Genomic DNA, 12,436 nt, shown 5'->3' with positions numbered 1-12,436 from the left:
TGCCCAACAGGTTTGAGGTTCTTGCAGCTTGTGTACATGGTAGCAGGGAGCTTGAACAAACTGACTACGGCACTGAGGTGCAGGGGGCCATTTAAGTTGGGGGAGTTAAAGGAATGCAGTTGTCATAATTGTTAGTATTGTTAGGGCAATATATACAGTTTTCTGCAGCCAAGAGCTGCATCATGAAGGCTGTATTGACTGTCCATTGCCAAGGTCAAGTCCTTGGGGCTGAAGATGAACTTGGAGTTATCCAGTTATCATGTACCATATGGGTGCCAACAACGTAAATAAGAAAGAGGTTCTGCTACAGCAGGCCTTCTCAAACTTTTCCAGCCATGGAACATCTCACGACCACCCAAGAGCATCCGAGAACCCCAAACATTCCCATGATGTCAAAGACATGGTTTATTCCCCTCAATGAATCCTATTCCAAAGCCTCTCTCAGAAGTCTTCTCTCAAAGCCCCCACCCATTAATTCCCTGCCAAAACCCCCAGCCCAATTAATTCTCTACCAAAGGCTCCCATGGATCCCTTCCTAAAGCACCCCATGAATCTTCTCCCTGAGCATTTATCTCTGCTGCAGCTCCCACTCCCTTGTCAAATAGACTGCTACGTCATTTTCTCAGTTGCATTTCTGCACAGTAACAGAAACAAAAACAAGAAATCAAATTGACCAGAGTCCATCTTCCATGAGCATTGGCACCTATTAGAAGCCAATTCTCAGGAGAGGTGGCCTCTGACTGGTCAATTTGACTTTAAGTTGGGATAGTTAAAGCAATGCAGTTGTCGTCATGGACAGTATTGTGAGGGCAATTTGACTTTTTGGCATTCTTTGATTTGTGGTCATTGCTCTTTCGCAAATCTTTGCATCTTTAGCTGACTTATATGTGCATTTTAGTTCAGTGCTTTTTTCAGGTTTTATACTGTCTTCATGTCACGTGGCTGCCAGAATTACGACAGGCCCCCTGGAAGCCTCCCACACAACACCAGAATTCCGTGGACTCAATTCTGGAACCCCAAGATAAGGGACTGAGAATAGCTAGTGGCTAAATTAGAAAGCAGAACCACATTGGTCATCTCTGGATTAGGACCTGAGCAATGAGCAAATTGGCACAAGGCAAATAAGATCATGGCTCTAAGATTAACGCAGGATAAATAGGTTTTGTTTCAAGGAGCACCGGCAGCAGTACTGGGAAAAGAGGGAACTGTACCATTAAAACAGCCTCCATTTTAATTAATTCATAATTCATATTTTAGGAACATAAAACTTAAATTGCTAGAACTAAAAGAACACTGGTTGAGAAACTGCAAAACTAATTCTGATGTACATGCAACGCAATACAAGTCTGGGTCAATTATGATTAAATGTTAGCCTTATGCTTCTCTTGCAAGGTCAAGAGTCGATGGTGAAAAAATTTAAACAATGAATGATCCATCTTTAAGCTTGAAATGGACCTACGGCATCTGAACAGAGGGTCATTAAATCCATTAGAAACACAAATTATCCACGTGGGTTAGAAAATCAAAGAGTTGTGTTGAAGGTGAAATAATTAATGTACATTTTTTTAAGGATATCTCAAAGCATTTTAGGTTGCCATAGAGATAGTCAGCGAGACTTTCCAGCCCCGCCACATTTGCCCACAGTGGAGCCATTTAAATTCCCGTTATCTTCAATGGTGCTGGAAGTTTCCACCAGCAGGAGTGGCCTGAAATCCCACTCAGTGATTCAATGTGAAACCTTGGTTCAAAGGTTCTTTGTATTTAATTCATCTGTCTGGGTTTGCTGACAGAAGCAAGTAGTTCAGTTTGCGAAGAGACAGAGACAGTTACAGATTTAGTTGCATGTAGGACACAACACACTGAATCGGTTGAGCCAAAGGCAATTGAAGCAGGGAAAACACTATCTTTACTGTTCACCAAACGGAATGCAGGTACAGACTGGAGCTGTTTGGAATTCAAGAGCTGTAACGAAGCTGGAAGGTTTGCCTTGTTTGAATTAGAGGAAAAATCTACAGTTGTCTTCACAGAGCCTTGTGGAACGAAACAGTCAGCTTGGATTGTTGGCTTGGAAAGAGTTGAACAAAAGCGAGAGGAGATAACAGGGAAAAATAGGCTATGCATGTCCAAAGCCAGGAAAGGGAGCTGAACATCCACAATCCTTACTTCTGTAAAGAAATTGGGGGGTCACTTTGTTCAAAAGCCAAAGAAAGGATGTCCAATAATCTTGGAGAAATACCTTGGAGAAAGCCAAAATACTGAGGAGAATTAAATAAATTCTGGAAAACTGTGGCACCTTTGGGTTGGTCCCTTAAAAAAGTGAATGAACCTTCAAGATTTAAGAAAGGGAACTCTTGGCGACAAATAAAAAATAGAACTGAGTTTGCAGCACAAGTCTTTCTAGGCTATATTGTCAAGCTGATGGTACTTGCTTCAGTCAATTTCTCTTTATATGCAATAAACTTTGTTTTTATTTAAAAACGTGAAAACAGATTTCCTTCCCTAAAGGACTTGAGTGAATGGATTTTTATAAGAATCAACAGTGGTTCCATTAGATTGTAAATTGAATTCAGATTCATCCAGATTTTTACTGAATTCAAATTTCACCACCTTTCGCGATTTGAATACAGGTTTCCAGTACATTACCCTGGTCCCTGGATTGCTAATCCAGCAATAATAGCACCACACAACCAACTCTCGCTAAATTAGTGTCTTAAACCTAAATAAAGGTAACTACAAGAGTATGAAGACAGAGTTGACTAAAATGGAATGGGTGACCAAATTCAAAGGTAAGAACAGCAGTGAGACATTTCATAACCCTCAAAAGAAATATATCCCATCTGTGAAGAAAGGTCAACCAGAAGGATGCAGCATTCCATTGCTACTTAAGGAAGTTAAGGGTGGTACAAAATTCAAAGAAAAGGCATACAATCCTGCAAAGATTAGTGGTAGGGCAAAAGATTGGGAAAATTTTAAAAACCAGCAAGGGATAAGTAAGAGCGAAAACTTGGTGTATGAGAGAAAACTAGCAAGAGATACGAAAACAGACAGCAAAAGCTTCTACAAGAATATAGAAAGGATAAGAGTAGCTACAGTGAGCATTGGTACCCTGGAGAATGACACCAGGAGATTAATAAAGAGAAATGAAGAAATGGCAGAGACTTTGACAAAGTATTTTGTATCTGTTTTGACAGTAATAGATGCAAAAAGCCTCCAAGGAATAGTAAAAAATCATTAGGCAAACAGGAGTGAAGAACTTAAAAAACTATCACCGGAGAAAAAGTACAAACAAAATGAGGCTAAAGGCTGACACCTCCCTGGGCCTGATGCCCTACATCCTCATGGCTTGGTAGAAGTGATTGCAGAGATGCCTTGGTTGCAATCTTCCAAATTCCCTAAATTCTGGAAACATCCCAGCAGATTGGAAACCTGCCTATGTAACACCTCTGTGCAAGAAAGGAGGAAGACAGAATCCAGGAAATTATGGACCAATGACAGCCTAAAGCTATCATTGGGAAAATGCTGGAATCTATTGTGAAAGGAGTAATAGCAAGACATTCAGAAAATCATAATACAACCAGGCAGACTCAACATTGTTGGTGGGAGGGAAATCGTGTTTGACCAATTTATTAGAGTTCTTTGAGGATGCAACAAAAAGGTGGATAAAGAGGAACTAGAAGACGTACCGCACTTGGATTTTCATAAGGATGCACATACAAAGAGACCAGCACATGATATTGAGGGTCTTGCACGAGCATGGATAAAGAACTGACTAATTAGGAAGGCAAACAGAGTTGGTCTTTATTGCAAAGGGGGTAGAACACAAAAGTAGGAAACTTTGCCAAAACTGTACAAGGCCATACCTAGCATACTGTGTACAATTTTGGTCATCTTATTTAAGGAAAGACATACTTGCATTGGAAGCAATTCAGAGAACGTTCACTAGGCTGATAGCTGGGATAAGAGATTCATCTTATGAGGAATGCTTGAGCAGTTTGGATTTATAGTCATCGGAGTTTAGAAGAGTAAGGAGGTGATCTTATTGAAAAATGTAAAATCCTGAACAGACTTAACAGGGTAAATGCTGATAAGATGTTTTCCCTCAAGGAGGAATCTAGACTATAGTTTCAAATTAGACAGAGAAGCAATTTATTTTCTTTGAGTGTTATTAATCTCTGGAATTTTCTACCCCAGACAGCTGGGTTAAGGCAGAAGAGGCAAGAGGGCCCAGGAGGAGAAAACTAGAATAAACATCTTCCCCTAAATTACCATTTATGAAATTACTTATCTAAATAGTGTACTATTACATAACACTGCATTCTAGAAAGTTTACTACCAAAAATAAGGAAAGACTAATTAAACAACTCTTCAGATCATATATTGTTACAACAGTCTGTGCTCAAACTGCTCAAAACTGAGATTTATTTTTGTTGAGTTATTTTGCACTTCCTCTTGCTCTTATTTAGATTTTGTTGCATTTTATACTGGCTGAAAGTTTGGGTAAGTAACCTGCAACACTATCTACCAATGCTTCTATGAACTCAGCCACTAGATGTCAACGAGCAGCCTGGGCTCCCAAAAGGATAATAACTCAATATATTTGGAATTATTGACAAGGAACATGTTTACTGTTTAATAACAGTGTAATGTATCACCAAAGTACAATGTTGTTATGCCATAAAATCTTACTTCATAAAGGATCCAGCCAACAAAATCAATTAAATGGTTATGATACTCCAATCGACAGAATTACTATGCTTCTATATTAATATTTAATGATTCAGGCAAGATTTTAAAAAACAACTACAATCACAACATTCCACTACAAAAGGATGGACAAAGCAGTCTATTCTTTAGTCACACCCAGTGCTATATCTGGCCAGGTACCAAGAAGCATTTTTGTATCTATGAAAACTGCTTTTGAAAATGGGCATTAATAAGTTTCCATATAAAACTACAAAGGTTAATATTAACAGAATGATATAACTGCAATTTGTAATATACAACTTATCGTTGGTGAAATGACAAGCCACATGTAGCCCCAGATCACACAGCAAGTATTGCTGAATATGCCACGATAGATTTCACCAACCTTGAGGAGAGGTGCAGCAGCGACAATGGCTGCTGCAGTGGCAGCTGCTGTAGTCGTGACAGAATTGAGTTGATGGTGGGTCTCTCTTGCATCATGTGTAAAAGACTCCTTATCTTCAACAGAGGATTTACGCAGAAGCTGTACTTTCACCTTTTTCCCTATATGTCCGCTCTGTACCTTTCTGTGTTAGGTGGGGCAAAAGTATAACATGGGTTATACAGAATCCAGAAACATATGCAATCATTTTAAAAAATTCTTTTATGGGATGTCTGTGTTGCTGGCAAGGCCACTCCTAATTTTCCTTGAGAAGGTGGAATCTATTGAATCTACTGTCACTGTCCACTATTTTTCCTACTCCACAAACAATTCCATTACAAGCAAAATAGAGGTGCACACTCATGTAATGGAAATATTTCTGCAGTTTATTCATATAGTATGTACATATACATATATAAAAACATATTGTTCCACAGCATTACTGTAAGTTATCATATGCTATTTAAAAATATTTCAGTCAACAACAATTTGCATTTACTAAATGTATGATCAGTGTTTTTTATAATACAAAAATACACAAATTTTGCAATCAGTGTCACTTGGTAGTTCAGCGTTGTGGTCTCTACAACATAGTAATTAATCGTTATCAACCAAAATAATTAATGGCTGGTTGTAAATGCAAGTTTAGCTGAGAAAAAAGTTTGGAATTAATTACCAGCAAATTCAATTTTCAGTATTTTTGAACGACAGAAGCACACAATTTATGTTCAGTTGAAAAATATTTGATAAAAACAGGAATGTCAATGGGAGCTTCAACGGGAGGATATTTTAAACCTGTAGTGTGTCTTTCAACGCAAGCATGCTTCGGTATTTCTTTCTACAAAACTATGTGAAAAGAAGACAACTTTGACAGTTCTACAACACAACACAACTTGATCAAGAGTATTTAAAACAATTTACTCAACAACTTACAATTACAAGTGTCAATCCAACATTTGAAAATAAAAATTAAGGAAATATAACATTTAAAAGCAAAAAAAAGTCTAAAGCTCCAGGATTCAGCAAGGTCTCAAATTTTAATAGCATATTAATAGAAAAAACTAATATTTTCCCATGATCATAGTCAATTGACTATTACCGATTAGGTTCTCAGTTAAGTCACATCTGCTTTATTGCTTTCATAACATATTTTTCTTCCAACTCAGATTGAACATATCAGCTCATGATTTTAAGGGAAATGATTTTATGTCTAGATACCTATTTATTAACATTTAGCACTTTAACTTTGGGAAACACAGTGATACTTCTCTAAAAGGCATTCTTATGTCGCATACTGCTATGAAAACTAAAAGCACAGATCAATACCGGTGACCCATAACTCCTTGGAGTGGCAATCAGCTATGGATTGCCACCCCATACTGATTTATCTGCACTTAAATTCTGAAGCGCCTGTCCCATACAACCTTCCAGAATCAGGCTGGGTGAGAATAAGAAAGCATGTTCATGGCTCCAGCTGTGAAATGCCAAAGGAGAAGGAGGACATGCCTTCTTTTTATGGCACCATTTGCCATAAAACAATTGTTTAAAGGTTTCATTGAAAGGGAGAAGGTAAGTTTCTAAGGTAAGTGAATGGGATGTGGGTGGTGATGGCTTGGACTTTGGCAGGGGTGATCAAGACATTGGAGGGAGGACGGAGGTGATCCAGACATTGGAGTTTGGACATTAGAAATGGTGGGGGGGGGGGGGGGGGGGGGGGGCGGGGGAGGAGATAAAGTCAGACACTGGAGGAAGTGCTGGTAGAGGTATGGGGCTGGGTCAGTGGAGGGGAGGGGAGTGTATCAGATCAGTGCCCTCTGAAATGATCTAGCAAGCCACTCAGTTGCTACAAAGAAGCCAAAAAGGAATGAAACCAGATAGACAACCTGGCATTGACCTGCACACAGGCAAACCCAGCCTTGTCGACTCTGCAAAGTCTTCCAAACTAACAACTGGGGGCTTGTGCAAGAATGAGAGCTGTCTCACATCTACAGCCTGATGTAGTTATACTCACAGAATCATACTTTACAGATAATGTCCCAGAATGCATCATTACCTTTGCTGGCTATGTCCTGTTCCACCCCGCCGGACAGACCCAGCAGAGGTAGCGGCACTGTCATGTACAGTCAGGAGGGTATTACCCTGGAAATCCTCAACATTGACTCTGATCCCCCTAAAGTCTCGTGGCATCAGGTCAAACATGGCAAGGAAACCTCCTGCTGATTATCACATACCATTCCCTCAGGAATCAGTATTCCTCCATGTTGACCGCCACTTGGAGGAAGGACTGAGGGTTGCAAGAGCATTAAAATACTCTGGGTGGGGGACTTCAACGTTCATCACCAAGAGTGGCTCGGAAGTATCACTACAGATGAGCTGACTGGGTCCTAAGGGACGTAGCTGCCAGACTGAGACTGAGCCAGGGGGTGAGGGACCAGGGAAAAACATGCTTGGCCTCATCCTCACCAGATGCAAATGCATTTGTCCATGATGGTATCAGCAGGAGTGACCACCATACAGTCCTTGTGAAGACGAAGTCCAGTCTTCACATTGAGGATACCCGCCATTGTGTTGTGAGGCACTATCACCATGCTAAATGGGATAGATTTCAAACAGATCTTGCAGCTCAAAATTGGGTATCCATGAGGTGCGGTGGGTCATCAGCAGCAGTAGAACTGTACTAAACCACAATCTGTAACCTCATGGCCTGGCATATCCCCCACGCTACCATTACCACCAAGCCAACATTTCAATCTTGGTTCAATGAAAAGTGCAGGAGTGCACGCTAGGAACAACATCAGGCATAGCTAAACATGAGGTGTCAACCTGGTGAAACCACAACACAGGACTACTTGATGCCAAACAGCATAAGCAGCAAGTAACATAAGAGCTAAGCCTTTCCATAACCAATGGATCAGATCTAAGCTCTTCACATCCAGCCGAGAAGGGTGGTGGACAATTAAACAACCCACTGGAGGAGGAGTTCCACAAATATCCCCATCCTCAATATTGAAGACGACCAGCACATCAGTGCATTTGCAACAATCTTCAGCCAGAAGTGCCAAGTGATGATTCATCTCAGCCTCCTCCAGATGGCCTCAGCATCACAGATGCTGATGTTTTCACCAATTCAATTCACTTCACCTGATATCAAGAAACAGTTGAAGGCACTAAATACTGCAAAGGCTATGGGCCCTGATAACACTCCAGCAACAGTATTGAAGACTTGTGCTCCAGAACTTGCCACACACCTAGCCAAGCTGTCCCACTACTGCTATAACACTGGCATTAACCCAGCAGTGTGGAAAATTTCCCAGGTATGTCCTGAACACTAGATACAGGACAAATCCAACCCAGCCAATTGCCACCCCATCAGTCTACTCTCAATCATCTGTAAAGTGGCAGAAGGGTCATCAACAGAACTATTAAGCTTATTCATCAATAACTTGTTCACAAATGCTCAGTTTGGGATCCACCAAGATCACTCAGCTCCTGACCTCATTACAGCCTTGCTTCAAGCATCAGAGGTGAGAGTGATTGCCCTTGGCATCAAGTCAACATTTGACTTGAGCATGGCATCAATGAGCCCTAGCAGAACTGGAGTCAATGGATATCAAGGGGAAACCCCTCCCCTGGTTGAAGTCATACTTAAACATCTTCCTTTGTGCCAAGATGTTTGTGATGATTGGAGATCAATTATCTCTGCTTCACAACATCACTGCAGGAGTTCATCAGGGTAGTGTCCGAGGCCCAACCATCTTCAGCTACTTCAATGCCTTTCCTTTCATTACATGGTCAGAAATGGGGATGTTCGATGATGACTGCACAACATTCAGCACCATTCATGACTCCTCAGATACTGAACAGCCCCTGACTAAATGCAGCAAGACCCAAGACAATACCTAAGCTTGAAAAGTGGCAAGTAACATTCGCACCACACAAGAGAGGGTCTAACCATTGCCCCTTGACATTCAATAGCATTATCATCACTGAATCCCCCGCTATCAACATCCAGTGGGTTACCATTGACCAGAAACTGAACTGCACCAGCCATAAATACTGCAGCTACCACAGCAGGTCAAGAGGAGGAATCCTGCAGCGAGTAACTCAACTCCTGAGCCTCCAAAGCCTCCACCATCTATAAGGCATAAATCAGGAGTGTGATGTAATACTCTCCACTTACCTCCTGGATGAGTGCAGCTCCAACAACACTCAAGAAGTCCAACATCAAGGACAAAGCAGCCCACTTGATTGCTACCCCTTCCACAAATATTCAATCCCTCCACCATTGACACAGTAGCAACAGTGTGTAGCATCTACAAGATGTACTGGAAAAACTCATCAAGGTTCCTTAGGCAGGATCTTCCTAACCCATGGCCACTATCATCTAAAAAGACAAGAGCCAGATACCTGAGAACACCACTACCTGGAGGTTCCCTTCCAAGTCACTAACCATCCTAACTTGGAAGTATATCGCTGTTCCTTCACTATTGTTGGGTCAAAATCTTGGGTTTCCCTCCCTAACAGCACTGTAAGTGTACCTGCACCTTAAGGACTGCAGTAGTTCAAGAAGGCAGCTCTGGAATTTAGAAGAATAACATTTCATTGAAACATGCAAGATTCAGAAGGGGCTTGACAGAGAAGACAATGAACTGTGTTCCCCAGAATTCAGAACACAGGGGAACACAGTCACAGAATAAGGAGTTGATCATTTAGGACTAAAGTGAAGAGAAATCACTTCACTCAAAGCATTATGATCTTTGGAATTCTCTCCACTAGATGGTTGTAGTGCTGCATCATTGAATATATTCTATGCTGAGATAGATAGACTTCTGGTCTCTCATGGAATCAGGAAATATGGAGAGCAGACAGGAAAGTGGAGCTGCAGTGGAAGAGCAACCATGATCATATTGAATGGCGGAACATTTCTTAACTTAAGTTCTTCCAAAACGTTTTAGTTTCAATGTGAAATGTTGATATGATAATCATGATAGCAGCAAGTGCATATATTGTCACAGATAAATTTAAGGTCTTGCCTTTAATTGTCCATGATCAAATATATTTATTTCAATGTGGACATGTGTATCTTCTTAACTTTGGAGTGACTGAGTTAATTTAAGTAATCCCACAGCAAGCTTTTGTATTCTACAAAGATTTGTTTATTTTTCACACACATGCCTGAGAGGTTAACGAAAATGATGTCTCACATGACGCATGCACAACATCATACGCATAGAAACTAAATACAGTTGAACCTAAAACAGTAATTATAAAAATGAAATAAAAGGCCTGTTGTTTCATAGCTGAGTTGTCACTTTAGCTGAAGCGGAAGTCTCAAAAATGCAGAGGTTTCTCAGTATTTATGATGGTTCTTTGATTAATTTATGCAGAGGTTGTTTTTATGGGTAGACTTGAAAATAGATCACTTTAGAGAAGAGAGCGAGCTTATTTTCTCTTCCAAAATATTGTAAGTAGTTATTGTACTGCTAAGCTAGCTGCAGTGGTCCATAGCTTTTCCTTTTGGACCCCTTCTCTCTCTCTTAAAATTCTGTCTTCATCTCTGAAAATGTCTGAAAAATTTAAATTTTCTACGAGATGTACAGCAGGGAACCAAGGCGGCCATGGTATCATGTGACCTTACATCAATGTTGAGTCATAAAGGTTTACAGTTTTGGGAATGGGTTAAGAGACTTTCCAATTAAGTCTTAATTTTATTTCAATTATTCAATAGAAGTCATTGATATATGAAGAGGTCACAGGTGGCACACTATTGGGTGAGGAGTTGGATCAAAGAAATAAAGGTAGATAATGAAGAAGCCGATCTCATGCCTCCTTTACTGAATTACAACTGAGAGGCTCAAACACACAGCATGGAAACAGGCCCTTCAGCCCAATTTGTCCATGCTGCCCAGTTTTTACCATTAAGCTAGTCCCAATTGCCCACGTTTGGCCCATATCCCTCTATACCAACCTTACCCACGTAACTATCCAAATGCTTTTTAAAAGACAACATAGTTGTCGAGGCAGGTACAATCTCTGGTAGCTCATTCTAGACACTCACCACCCTGTGTTAAAAAAATTGCCTCTCTGGACCCTATTGTATCTCTCTCCTCTCACCTTAAAACTCTACCTTCTAGTTTAGACTTTCCTACCTTGGGGAAAAGGTATTGACTGCCTACCTTATCTATGCCCCTCATTATTTTATAGACCTCTATAAGATCACCCCTAAGCCTTATACGTTCCAGGGGAAGAAAGTCCTGATCTATCCGGCCTCTCCTTATAACTCAAACCATCAAGTCCTGGTAGCATCCTAGTAAATCCTTTCTGCACTCTTTCTAGTTTAATAATATCCTTTCTATGATAGGAAGACCAGAACCGTACACACAGTATTCCAAGTTAGCCTTATCAATGTCTTGTACAACTTCAAGACATCCCAACTCCTAAAAGTTTATTTATTAGCGTCACAAGTAGACTTACATTCACACTGTAATGAAGTTACTGTGAAAATTGTGATAACTAAGTCTTTTCCCACTTTTTTTTAGGTGGCCAAAGCCTTTAAATTTGACCAAGCAAATTTGCATTTTTACACAATTGGAGTTCTGTTTATCTCCTGGCCAAAACCACAGTGAATCAGATTTCCCTGTGACTCAGGCACCTTTGTCCTCAAGAGAGAAAATGGTCTCATCCTCAAACTGTCCAGTAGCTTTGAGGAGCCATCTTAAGGTTTATTTTTTAAAATGTAAACTTTTTAAATATGATTTTTTTAATTACCATCATGCAGGTACTTTGTCATGACAATACATACAATAAACATAAATTTAATTACCAATGAAGGCTAGTAAGTGATAAGAAAACTACACAGAAAAACATAAATTGTGGCAACATTTCTTGAAAATTAAGGTTTAACTTCCATTAATCAGAGTCTATTTTTACATAACAATAAATATTTGAATGATCGATGAGAAGAAATGTTCCATTTTGTAGAAGTTTGTAAGTTATAACAATAGGAGAAAGGGGAAGTTGTTCGTTTAGGTGGACTTTACTAAAACTGGGCTGGGATCATAATCATCTGTCCCTCCATTCAAGGGTGACATCTATTCAGGTCACGTGTATCTGCCATGGATCTTCATATAGTTGAATTGGTCAATTCTCAAACCGCAGACATTTGGGCACCTGGGGCACGACATCCCACAAAAAGGTGGAATCTGGGATGCAGGATTTTTTTCCTTCTCTGCCGCCACTCTGCCTCATCATAAGGTGATTGGACTCAAAGCATGATGCAGCTTGAAAAACAAGTTGCCAACATTTTGAAAG

The 12,436-nt window shown here is 40.2% G+C and overlaps 1 protein-coding gene across 2 annotated transcripts in view; it reads right to left on the bottom strand.

Moving 5' to 3' along the window:
• Positions 1–12,436, bottom strand: part of kiaa0586 (KIAA0586 ortholog) — a 541,997-nt gene that overhangs the window by 481,350 nt on the left and 48,211 nt on the right. For both annotated transcript variants that reach the window (XM_080202790.1, XM_080202791.1), the window contains exon 5: positions 5,090–5,270. In XM_080202790.1, the coding sequence (XP_080058916.1) occupies positions 5,090–5,270 (181 nt within the window). The remainder of the gene's footprint in view (positions 1–5,089; positions 5,271–12,436) is intronic.

This window comes from Carcharhinus amblyrhynchos, chromosome 14 (genome assembly GCF_965287045.1).
Source record: "Carcharhinus amblyrhynchos chromosome 14, sCarAmb.v2.hapA, whole genome shotgun sequence".
Taxonomy (NCBI): domain Eukaryota; kingdom Metazoa; phylum Chordata; class Chondrichthyes; order Carcharhiniformes; family Carcharhinidae; genus Carcharhinus; species Carcharhinus amblyrhynchos.
This window is presented reverse-complemented; position numbering and strand designations above follow the sequence as displayed.